We start from the raw sequence: 13,524 nt of genomic DNA on the forward strand, positions 1-13,524 counted from the left end.
GTATCAGGATACATAATAATAATAATAATAATAATAATAATAATAATAAGGTATTAGAGGTAGATATGTACATGAAGGCAGGGTAAAGTGACTAGGTATCAGGATACATAATAATAATAATAATAATAATAATAATAATAATAATAAGGTATTAGAGGTAGATATGTACATGGAGGCAGGGTAAAGTGACTAGGCATCAGGATAGATAATAATAAGGTATTAGAGGTAGATATGTACATGGAGGCAGGGTAAAGTTACTAGGCATCAGGATGGATAATAATAATAATAAGGTATTAGAGGTAGATGTGTACATGAAGACAGGGTAAAGTGACTAGACATCAGGATAGATAATAATATGGTATTAGAGGTAGATATGTACATGGAGGCAGGGTAAAGTGACTAGGCATCAGGATAGATAATAATAAGGTATTAGAGGTAGATATGTACATGGAGGCAGGGCAAAGTGACTAGGCATCAGGATAGATAATAATAAGGTATTAGAGGTAGATATGTACATGGAGGCAGGGTAAAGTTACTAGGCATCAGGATGGATAATAATAATAATAAGGTATTAGAGATAGATATGTACATGGAGGCAGGGTAAAGTGACTAGACATCAGGATAGATGATAAAACGAGTAAAAAAGAACAGTGTAGCAGCACCATATGATGTGTGTGTCAGTGTAGTGTGTGTGTGTGTGTGTGTGAGTGAATGTTTATTTTACAGTAGTGTGTATGTATAGTCTTGTGAGTGTGCATAGAGTCAGTGCAAGATAGTCCGGGTAACCATTTAATTAACTATTTATCATTCCTATGGCTATTTAGCAGTCTTATGGCTTGAGGGTGGAAGCCGTCTCAGAGCCTGTTGGTCCGAGAGCCGATGCTCCGGTATCATTTGTCAGAGGTAGCAGAGTTAACAGTCTATGGCTTGGGTGGCTGGAGTCTTTGGCAATATTTCAGTCCTTCCTCTGACGCCGCTTGATACAAAGGTCTTGGATGGCAGGGTGCTCGACCCCAGTGATGTATTGGGCTGTCCGCACCACTCATGTTAAGTCCTAAGTGACGTGGACGCCAAGGAACTTGAAGCTCTTGACCCGCTCCACAAAAACCCTGTTGATGTTGATGGGGGCGTGCTCTCCCCTCTTTCTGCTGTAGTCCACAATTAGCTCCTTGGTCTTACTGATGGTGCGGGAGAGGTTGTTGTCCCGGCACCACACTTCTAAGTCTCTGACCTCCTCCCTGTAGGCTGTCTCATTGCTGTCAGTGATCAGGCCTACCACCGTTGTGTCGTCAACAAACTTGATTATGGTATTGGGAGTCAGCATGGAGTGGTGTTGTTGCCTACCCTCACCACTTGGGGACGGACTGTCAGGAAGTGGAGTGGGTAAGGTATCTGGGATGATGGTGTTGATGTGTGTTATGACCAGCCTTTCAAGCATAATTACAGACTGGGACAAGGAGAGATTGAGACTGTCAATGAAGACACTTGCCAGCTGGTCTTCACATGCTTTGAGAACGCACCCTGGTATTCCATCTGGTCCGGCGGCCTTACGAGTGTTTACCTGTTTAAAACTTTTATTCACAACGGCCACCAAGAGCGAGGTCACACAGTCACCGGAACAACAGGGGCTTTCACGCAAAACTCAGTGTTGTATTCTTCGAAGCAAGCATAAAAGGGATTTAGCACGTTTGGGAGTTCTGCATCACTGGGCAAATCATAGTTGGGTTTCCCTTTCTAATCTGTTATGATCTGCAGGCCCTGCCACATACAACTAGCGTCAGATCCAGTGTAATAGGATTCCACCTTCCTCCTATAATGTCCTTTTTCATGTTTGATGTCTCGTCAGAGCTCGTAGCGGGCTTTCTTGTCTGGGCCGTGTCCGTGTCCCGTTCTTTGTAAGCGGTAGCTCTAGCCTTTAGCCCAGCGTGGATACTGCCTGTAATCCATTTTGTTGGGGGTTTGGATACCTTCTTATAGTCACTGTGGGGACATTGTCTATGCACTTATTGATTAAAACTGTGACTGATGTGGTAATCTCCTGAATGCTATTGGATCCCGGAACGTGTCCCAGTCTGTATGCTAGAAAATCAGTCTTGTAGCATGGTGTCTGTTTCATCGGGCCACTTCCTATTGAGTGTGGCACTGGTAACCTATGAACTGAGGGTTGGCTGTGTGTGTGTGTGTTTGTGTGTGCGATGGTGGAGAGATCTGACAAACGTCGACGCATCAAAGGCAGAGAGCATGACTGGCATTTTCATCTGAGGCCCATACACTGAGCTTTGATGATCAAGATAACCACAGCTGCATGGACCGACTACATGGAGATTGATTTAAACTCCTCCACAGCACGGGCTTTTGCATATTATATGGGTTGCTAGAATTTAGATTTTCTGAGAAGCCACGTGTACAGTTTGTGTGTGGGTTTGTTTACATGTACAGTATACGGTGTGTATGAGAGGAGGAATGCTGACGTTTGTAAGATATGGTCTACAGAGAAACCTAATAGTCCCCAAAGGAGTATGCCTCATCTCTCCTATACATTTTCACTGTACATTTCCAAGTATGTTATTCAGGCAGACTTTAATACGAAACAAAGAAAACATAGGCACTTGTCTCAGTCGCTCACCTCTCTTCTGTCTCTCCCTCCTCCCACAGGGAAGTTCACGTGCATCGAGGTGCGTTTCCACCTGGAGAGACAGATGGGTTACTACCTGATCCAGATGTACATCCCCTCTCTCCTCATCGTCATCCTCTCCTGGGTCTCCTTCTGGATCAACATGGACGCCGCGCCCGCTAGGGTGGCACTGGGCATCACCACCGTGCTCACCATGACCACCCAGAGCTCCGGTTCTAGAACGTCTCTACCTAAGGTGGGTCGGGTGCAGAGTGTGTGAGAGTGTGAGTGGGGATGCGGGTGTGTGGGTTTGCAGGAGAGTGTGTTGTGTGCATCACCACTGTGCACGCCCAAAAAGGTGTCCCTTCTTCAGGACTGACTGTCCGTTGTTGATTGATGGTCTTGGTACAGGGTGACCTTTTCTGTTTGCTTAACGGACCCTTGCAGTGGGAAGTGTTGCAGAGATCTTACAAGATTGAATGTGTTGCATTGTTTATACACTCTTTTTACACCTAAATGATCTCAAATAGACTGTATAAAGAGTTACCTAAAGAGAGATATGCATTAAGACATTATATATAAGCGATGTTCTGAGATATGTAAATGCCCCTGCTAGTATTCAGAGAATTTCTGTCTATATGGAGCATCTCAGTACGGTTTAATACATCTCATCCCAAAGGGCCCGTGTATATATGTTTGGGATTCACCCATGTAGAAGAACAAAATACTGGCACTTACTTGTTAAATGACAAGTTCAGTATCTTTAGACTTACTGTAAAACCGAGGATACAATTTTCTCCTGGGCCGTAGACTACTGTCAAGGTCAAATTTAAAATAAATCTAAATTTAAAAAATACCTAACTTGTCCTTTTACCCTTGAGTAGTGTTCTGTATGCGTTAAAAAATAATGCAGTATAGTATATGGAATGTTCTGTTACGTAACTTAATTAAGTATTCAGCAAGAAGACGTTTTTACACCGTCATGATATAAGTGATTGCATATCGATTTTCTTGAAAAATAAAATGTTAACATCATGACAGACTAAATATTAAAGGTCCAATGCAGCTGTTACCGCCAATATCAAATCATTTCTGGGTAACAATTAAAAGAATAGCTTCTTAGCAGAGCAATTTCTCAAGCAAGAATTTAGCTAGGACTGAGTGGGGAGGGGAAAACTGAAAACTAGCTGTTATTGGCAGAGAGGCTTGGAACTCTCTTTCTTATTGGTCTATTAACTAATTTACCGCCTGGTGATATCACCAGGGATGCCAAAACTCTATCCCACCAAAACAGGCTGAAATTCCAGGTGGTCTTTTCAAACAGCTCTTACACTAAAAGTGCATTATCATAAATGTCACAATTTCACAGCATTATTCCAACCTAATAGTGTGTAAATATATATAAAACACAGACAAATATAGTTTTTGTGCCTTTAAAACCTTACATATACAGTATAGGTGGTATCAAGATAAAAACAACTAAATACTCCATGACATATATTTGATATTTACACATATTATGTATTCTCATATACTCCTAACATACTCCAGATTATGTAACAGCATCAATCCAATCTCTGTGAAATGAAAACATAAAACAAGCTGCAAACTTGGCCAGACAGTTGAAATTCTATGAAATTCTGAAATTCTGCCAGACTATGTCAGACTATTCATTCTCTCAACTCCTTTGTCTCCGTCTGTTGGTCTGTCTCTTTTCTCTGACTGTGTGACTGTGACTTTGTCTCCGTCTGTTGGTCTGTCTCTTTTCTCTGACTGTGTGACTGGGACTTTGTCTCCGTCTGTCGGTCTGTCTCTGCTCTCTGACTGTGTGACTGGGACTTTGTCTCCGTCTGTTGGTCTGTCTCTTTTCTCTGACTGTGTGACTGGGACTTTGTCTCCGTCTGTTGGTCTGTCTCTGCTCTCTGACTGTGTGACTGGGACTTTGTCTCCGTCTGTTGGTCTGTCTCTGCTCTCTGACTGTGTGACTGTGACTTTGTCTCCGTCTGTCGGTCTGTCTCTGCTCTCTGACTGTGTGACTGGGACTTTGTCTCCGTCTGTCGGTCTGTCTCTGCTCTCTGACTGTGTGACTGTGACTTTGTCTCCGTCTGTTGGTCTGTCTCTTTTCTCTGACTGTGTGACTGGGACTTTGTCTCCGTCTGTCGGTCTGTCTCTGCTCTCTGACTGTGACTTTGTCTCCGTCTGTTGGTCTGTCTCTTTTCTCTGACTGTGTGACTGTGACTTTGTCTCCGTCTGTTGGTCTGTCTCTTTTCTCTGACTGTGTGACTGGGACTTTGTCTCCGTCTGTCGGTCTGTCTCTGCTCTCTGACTGTGTGACTGGGACTTTGTCTCCGTCTGTCGGTCTGTCTCTGCTCTCTGACTGTGACTTTGTCTCCGTCTGTCGGTCTGTCTCTGCTCTCTGACTGTGACTTTGTCTCCGTCTGTCGGTCTGTCTCTGCTCTCTGACTGTGACTTTGTCTCCGTCTGTCGGTCTGTCTCTGCTCTCTGACTGTGTGACTGTGACTTTGTCTCTCTGGTGTTGTAGGTGTCCTATGTGAAGGCCATCGACATCTGGATGGCGGTGTGTCTGCTCTTCGTGTTCTCCGCTCTGCTCGAGTACGCCGCCGTCAACTTCGTCTCCAGGCAACACAAGGAACTCTTAAGACTCCGCCCGCGGAGAACGAAGAAGAAGGTAACGTTTACAGACCAATCTAGAACACGTTCGTCGAATCAGAGCGTGAACAAACAACTCCGTGCAACAATGACTGCATATTGCCGTTATGGTGGGGTTCCTTAAGGAGCTCTGAGGCTGAAGTAAGTTGTCACATAGCACTAATGAATAAGTCATATCTCAATGCTTTAGCACCTAGCAAATAAAAACAAGCAATTCTATCCTTCACAGATATATCCTTCTCAGACATACAGTACACTGAGTATACCAAACATTAGGAACACCTTCCCCTTTTGCTCTCAGAACAGCCTCAATTCGTCGTGACTCTACAAGGTGCCAAAAGCGTTCCGTAGGGATGCTGGCCCATGTTGACTTCAATGCTTCCCACGGTTGGGTCAAGTTGGCTGGATGTCCTTTAGGTGGTGGACCATTCTTGAGACGCACGGGAAACTGTTAAGCATGAAAAACCCAGCAGGGTTGCATTTCTTGACACAAACCATTGCACCTGGCACCTACTACCATACCCTGTTCAAAGTCACTTAAATATTTTGCCTTGCCCATCTTTTGCCTTGGCACACATACACAATCCATGTCTCAGTAGTCTCAAGGCTTAAAAATCCTTCTTTAACCTGTCTCCTCCCCTTCATCGACACTGATTGAAGTGGATTTAACAAGTGACATCAATAAGGGATCATAGCTTTCACCTGGATTCACCTCGTCAGTCTCTGTCATGGAAAGAGCAGGTGTTCTTAATGTTCTGTCCACTTAGTGTATACCTTGAGGGTTTATACCACAGATTGTATCATATTGGATTGCTAATGTAAAGAGCTTGTAGCACTGTAGCAAACCACAAGTAGTTGTGTCAAAGTCCATGAAAGAAGCGGTGTAACATGAAATGTTGTCTGAAGACTGTCTGAAGATGTTGAGAAATGTCAAAAGATGAGGTTGACAGAGGAGCTCTGGGAATTAGTTGGCCAAAAATGTGACTTGACGGATGTAGGGGCGGCTTAGTGGCTTTGACTCTGTGGTTAATTGGATTTCTGGCCTTTTGGACATTTTAAAAGATTAAGACGGAAAAGTCCAATTATACGCTGTCTGTCACTAAATCGGGCCCCAGCCTGGACTCTGGGCCCAGGTCAGATAAATCATGTCTCTATGGTCAAAAGGCTTGCTTATTTAGGCTATTGAAGCTATTTATCCAGGCAATTCAGTTGCGAACAAATTCTTACTCATGAAAGTAGACTATAGAAAGTTAGCATAATCTCTGTATTCGGACTAGGCAAAACAACATGGCCTTGTTTGACACAAAGAAAAAGTTGAGGCACAAAAGCAAAACAACTTCCCCAACAGGTCAATGTTCTACCATCCACCTTTGAGTCAACACTGCTCCCCTGTGTCCATATACTGTTACTACACCAACCTGTCGTGCACCAAGGATAAAACTTCCAATGTTTACTTCGACATGTTTACTACAAAGCTTCCTGAACGGGTCAGTGTCTCAACATTTGGCTGATGTCTGTGTTTCTTCCTATCCCTCATCCATTAATACAAAATGGAGACATACAAAAAAAGACTGCCTCTCTCTGTACCAGGGGAAGAGTCCATTTGCTTTATACTTTGTGGAGTTTACCAAGGGAATACTCAGGCCAATAAAATCAAAGAGATGGAGGGAAATTGAGATAGAACACGATGAGATAAAGATAAATGAACACTGCTTGTAACCAAGAGGAGGAAAAAGTCACTCTGAAGTGTAGTACGTGGATAGGGGTCATTGTCAATTCAAACATGCAGGGCTCAGCCTTTCTCTAACTAACTTGAGGTAACCAACTTGTCTAGAAGTCAAATACCAACACACACACAAAACAATTATGTTATGTTCAATTTCACCTCACCCAGTTTCTTAAAGCATGGCACAACTTTCGTTTTGATTCACCTTCTTGTTTGATGTTCTTGTCTATTTTCATGTGTTTCTGGCATATCCACAGGGTTTCAAGCATATCCACAGGGTTTCAAGCATATCCACAGCGTTTCAAGCATATCCACAGCGTTTCAGGCATGTCCACAGCGTTTCAAGCATATCCACAGCGTTTCAGGCATGTCCACAGCATTTCAGGCATATCCACGGCGTTTCAGGCATATCCACGGCGTTTCAGGCATATCCACGGCGTTTCAGACATATCCACGGCGTTTCAGGCATATCCACAGCGTTTCAGGCATATCCACGGCGTTTCAGGCATATCCACAGCGTTTCAGGCATATCCACAGCGTTTCAGACATATCCACGGCGTTTCAGGCATGTCCACGGCGTTTCAAGCATATCCACGGCGTTTCAGGCATGTCCACGGCGTTTCAAGCATATCCACGGCGTTTCAGGCATATCCACGGCGTTTCAGACATATCCACGGCGTTTCAGGCATATCCACAGCGTTTCAGGCATATCCACGGCGTTTCAGGCATATCCACAGCGTTTCAGGCATATCCACAGCGTTTCAGACATATCCACGGCGTTTCAGGCATGTCCACGGCGTTTCAAGCATATCCACGGCGTTTCAGGCATGTCCACGGCGTTTCAAGCATATCCACGGCGTTTCAGGCATGTCCACGGCGTTTCAGGCATGTCCACGGCGTTTCAGGCATGTCCACGGCGTTTCAGGCATATCCACAGTGTTTCAGGCATATCCACAGTGAATTCCTCTATATTGCGTGATTCTCATCATCATTTTAGTACTTTGTTTGTTTGTTTATCTTTTCCGTTTGCATGCTTCTCCTGTGATGAAAGAATGGTGATGAGGATCACTCCATTGATCCCAATGAGCTGGCTGAGTCATTGAGACGTATTAATGGTTTGAGAAACAACGATACGCCCATATATGGATCTATGGTCCACATCTACTATTCCTCTGACAGGGTAAAGAACATTAGAACCCAGCTATTAGAACCCCACACTCCATCTGGTCATAAGTTTGTATGTTTGTGTTTCTTGTAGTTGTGTACTGTTCCTCTGCTGTTTGTCGTTGTCGGTGGTCTCTCCATATCCATATTGATTTTCACACCTCAGTATGAGGACTATACAAAGACAGCATAGAAGCATACATTTTTTACAGTATTTCAAATCAAATCAAATCAAATGTATTTGTCACATACGCACGGTATTTCATCGAAGAGAATGTGTTGTAAAAATGTGTGGCAATTAAATCTTCCCTGGAGTCAGATGACCTTGTGGATCCCATTTTTATATCTCAGCATCCAGTATGAAGGAAGTTGGAGGTGGTTTTGCGAGCCAATGCTAACTACTGACTGGATGTCTATGGTAAACGCTAGCATGCTAAATGTTGCCATAGAAGTCTAGTCATTGTGCTAACGCCAGTTACAGTAGCAACTTCCTTCAAACTGCACGCAGAGGCATACAAATGGTATCCAGTTCATCTGACTCTTGGGAAGTAGATAAAGGGCTTCATTGCCGAATTCCCAAAGTATCCCTTTAAGGATAATGTGACTCACAATGTTGGTGTAGTGACTCATTGACTCTGGGACTTTCTTCATTACACTAATGGCATTCCATTATTCTTCATAATTTGTTTAATGTCATAATGGCCTGTTGTGAACTTGTCACACACACACTCCCTGTTTTCACTCCCAGTTCCTTGTTCTTCAGTTGGTGTTGCTGTTTGTTTTTATTTCCCTATCCAAATGCATTTCTGCCTGGAAACAAGGAAAATACCAAAACATTTCCTGCTTTCTTATTCTTCCCTCATGTCAACATTTGTTGTTCATTGTGAATTCGCTCATGGAAACATTATTGCTCAACTCAAATTGATTCTGTTTTCATTCCATTGAAATAATTTCCATATTGGGCATGTCAAACAAAACTATCACATGCAGGGCTTTGTTTGTGCGTTGGCCAAAGGTAATACCCCTTCGTTCATATGATGTCAATTGCTTTTTAAAGAGAATTTCCAGTTCTGAGCCCTTTTTCGACCCTAGTTTTGACATTTGAAGGAAAAGGCCAGGGGGACGCTTGAGTGGTGACAACTTTAAAGGGTACAGGAATGAGTAGATTTGAAAGAGAGAGAGAGAGGAGTGTGTCCTAGGATAATACCAGAGGCATTATGGGTTATAAAAACAATAATAGACTAGAGGTTTTAAGCAAGGTCTCATGACGCACAAATCACTCCATGCTCATGTTGCACTTTGATAGATTTATTGAGATAGGGAGAATAGGCATTGACTCAACATGAAGTCAAAGGCGGAAGTTTAGTTGAAGTCAAGTTTATTTGGAGTGTTAGCAGGAGGGAGACTGAAGTGTACTTGGCTGGGAGACCTAGTCAGCCTGTCATATTGCTGCTACTGCTGTTGCTATGGCAAGCGATCCACCATGGTGAAGAGACAAGGAGGGAGAGCAAGATCAGTGGAGGGAGAGGGATGACATTTCAGTGTCCCTCTCAGGAGCACCTCAAGGCCGTCCATCGGGGGAGTGTCCGCTCCCGTTCGGGGAGTTCATTCATCCTTGACCTCTGACCCCTATCTAACTAACTCCTGCCTTTCCTGTTCGTAGGACGACGACGTGAGGGAGAGCCGCCTCAGCTTCACCGCCACGACCGGCGGTGGCGGCACAGCGGTCAAGGACGGCACCATCCCGAAGGCCACCAACAACACCGCCACCACCCTGGGCGCCGCGGGGCCACAGCCCACCCAGCAGCCCAAAAAGGACCCGGCCGCCAAGAGCCACGAAGAGATGAGAAAGCTGTTCATCGACCGCGCCAAGAAGATCGACACGGTATCGCGGGCGGGTTTCCCCCTGGCCTTCCTGTTTTTTAACATTTTCTACTGGGTCCTGTACAAGATTCTGCGGGCTGAGGATGTGCACAAGGACTAGTACAGAACACTACAGTACAGTAGGGTACATTACAGTACAGTACAGTAGGGTACATTACAGTACAGTACAGTAGGGTACATTACGGTACAGTACAGTACAGTACAGTACAGTAGGGTACATTACAGTACATTACAGTAGGGTACATTACGGTACAGTACAGTACAGTAGGGTACATTACGGTACAGTACAGTACAGTACAGTACAGTAGGGTACATTACAGTACATTACAGTAGGGTACATTACAGGTACAGTACAGTACAGTAGGGTACATTACGGTACAGTACAGTACAGTAGGGTACATTACAGTACATTACAGTAGGGTACATTACAGTACAATGACACAAGGGAAAGAAGACCCCGGTCCCTCCTTACAATGTGGGAACTGTTTGACATTAACATTTGGCAGTTCACCAACTACCTGGGGTTCCAAAACAAAGCCCTGCCAAGGTTTTAAAAAAGAGGATTAAGGAGATGACTTATACTCGGGAGATGAACAGAGTATTTAAAGAGCAGAGTTATGTCCGTATCGCCCACCAACAACAAGAGAGGACAGACACCGTGCTCACTATGCAACTGGAGACCAGTTTGGAGTATCGGACGAGTCCCACTTCACCACCCCACACAATGTGCAGTCAAAACAGGAGCAATGCTTTTATTCACCTCTGCAAACCCTCTGTCACGAACACACACACACACACACACACACACACACACACACACACACACACACACAGGACCTCCCAAACACTGTACCCACACTGTGTCTTACAGCTTTACTGCCAATGTTCTATGTACAGTACAGTTTCCATACAACACTGGTAAACAAGGAAAAACTTCCAGTACACTCAAGTCCTTTGTAGATTTTCCACCAGATTATAGTGTATCTTTATTATAACCATCAGATGTTTGTTATAATTCTCAGATATAAAAAGCTGCCACTTTGGCACATTTCCAAGCTCACTATTATGGGTTAAATGTCCCGTCCCTAGTGTTACTCATCACGTACAGAAACGTAATTAACCTCTTTGTGACTTCGTTGAGTGATTCAACTCCCCAGGTCCACACTCAGCACAAACTCAACTATGGTGTTAACATGTTTTTCTCTCACCTTCATTTCCTTATTTCCACAGAATGATGATTCACTATTCACTGTTCCGTTCACTCGGTCAAACAAACCACTGCCGAAACACTCAAGTCAAACAGGGGGCCAAATATGTGAAAGCATCAACCTTAAATTACCTAGAATCTCAACACAAGCTAACAAAGGATCGACCAAAGAGGTAACCTACTGAGAAAAACCGAATGAACAACATGAAAATAGAATATAAAACGAGAGATTTGATACCGATGTAGTCGCCATGAGTCCCCACTGTGATTTTGGAAGGCTGAGGATATCATTAAAGTAAATGCAGTGTTTTCAGATTTCTATTAAATATGACCTATAATTTCTTACAATAGGAGTGAAATTGTTTTCTTTGCTAAATGTTTTAATTAAGTATGTTAAAAAAGCCGGTTTTCTGTGTTTGAAGGGTGTGGACGTACCCCATCAACAGAATGGTGTGGGCGTATAAAATCATTAACTTAAGTAGACTGCTGATTGGCCAGCTCATCCTCCTCAGGGAGATGACATGTTCTATGAGGAAATTGCACGCATTTTTTAAACGGTCTGTTTGCGATACAAGTTTGAGGTGGGGTTTTTGAAGTGTTTTTTTCTCCAATTTATGCTTTGGTCACAAATACGAGTATAGGACGAGTCAGCAACATTATTTGGAAATTAGTTAACAGAATATGAACTTTTAAAAGGGAGATTTTCACTGGGCAGTTACTTTAACAGTATTTAGCCATAATACTATACACAGCCTGAATCAGGCCTTTCACTTCCTGGTTTACAACTTGCCTTTCAATGTGTTCTTTATTTGATCATTTTTTTCTATCAAATGCTCACAAATTGCCATTGCTCTGGTGTCACTGAGCATATCACTCAGAAACTGTGTTGGTAGCAGTACACAACCCTGGGGAGCACCATCTCAATTAAGTTATAACTGATCTAAGTTCAGTATCCAGAGTACAAATATTTGAATAGTTACATGTATGGGATATAAGAATTTTAAATGAAAGGAATTCACACTCTCCATAAGTTGTGGGGTAAAAGTGCATGTATAGAGATGAAGAAAGAATTTAGAATAGATTGTAATCGTTATGATGAAGTAACATTTTATTTAACTATATTTAAAAATAATTATAGAAATGAGGGGTTGTTTACTTTGTACGGTATGTTGATATACTGAAATTATTATCAACAACAGAGCTGTATGAACAGACAAATCAGCGGAATATTGGACAAATGGGTAATGATTCAGTCGTTTCATATTCTTGTGTTTGATCAAACCTGATGACACACAGAGACAGTATAAAACTGCAGTGTAAAAGCCTGACCTAATTTTAAGCTGACTCACAATGGAGAAGACAATAAAATAAATATATTCATGGATACATCTTTGAAACGTGCAATATATCAATCTCCTGCCCTTTTTCTAGATGGTTGACGGGTTCTTGTACTCCAAGACTGTTGTGATGTTTTTTGAAAGATATACAAAAAATATTTGGTAAGGCATTTCCAGAATTTTACACAATTTAAAAACAACTTCTGATTAAATCTATGAAGAGATACTGTGCCATATAGTTTTGGTAAAAACATATCTATACTCCCACATTCCTTAATAAAGTGACAAAGCTTTCATATAGTTCAACAGATTTGAATACCACTTCTACATATTAGTATTTGACACAGTTATACACAATGTGAAGGCGGAATTAATATACGTTACATGTACATTTCTATTGCAAGTGTATTTAAATACTTTATTTTGTACAAAAAAATAACAGTATTATTAAATGTTATATGCATGAACTGAATTCAATGTCAATATATTTATTTTTGAACTTGTGTTTGACCTGTGTTTTATTTGCTGCTGTGATGATGAGAAGAACACATGTGCTTTTTTTTCCATTATAATGTACATCTGTAAATACTTTTCATAAATCTAATAAAGGTCCTTTGGAGAGAAAAAAAAAAAGATTGAGAATAAAAACGGTTACATTTCTAAATGAAGATTTTGTCATTGTGTCTTTGTTACTGTATCAATTCAGAGGATCATACAGAGTGGGTTTAGAACCTGTGACCCTGCAGTGCCGCAAAGTTCAAATAACATTTTATTGGTCACATACACATATTTAGCAGATGTTATTGCGGGTGTAGCAAAATGATTGTGTTCCTAGCTCCAACAGTGCAGTAGTATCTAACAATTCACAACAATACACACAAATCTAAAAAGTAAAATAATTAAATTAATAAATATATACATC

The 13,524-nt window shown here is 42.3% G+C and overlaps 1 protein-coding gene across 1 annotated transcript in view; it reads left to right on the plus strand.

Annotated features, from left to right (window-relative positions):
* LOC106610166 (glycine receptor subunit alpha-3) overlaps positions 1 to 13,270 on the plus strand; it is a 155,717-nt gene extending 142,447 nt beyond the window's left edge. Inside the window, exons 7-9 of the mRNA XM_014209347.3 lie at positions 2,656 to 2,870; positions 5,157 to 5,303; positions 9,838 to 13,270. Of these exons, the coding sequence (XP_014064822.1) occupies positions 2,656 to 2,870; positions 5,157 to 5,303; positions 9,838 to 10,158 (683 nt within the window). The 3' untranslated portion in view covers positions 10,159 to 13,270. The remainder of the gene's footprint in view (positions 1 to 2,655; positions 2,871 to 5,156; positions 5,304 to 9,837) is intronic.
* The last annotated feature ends 254 nt before the right edge of the window (positions 13,271 to 13,524 follow it).

Source organism: Salmo salar, chromosome 08, assembly GCF_965601325.2.
Source record: "Salmo salar chromosome 08, fSalSal1, whole genome shotgun sequence".
Lineage (NCBI taxonomy): Eukaryota > Metazoa > Chordata > Actinopteri > Salmoniformes > Salmonidae > Salmo > Salmo salar.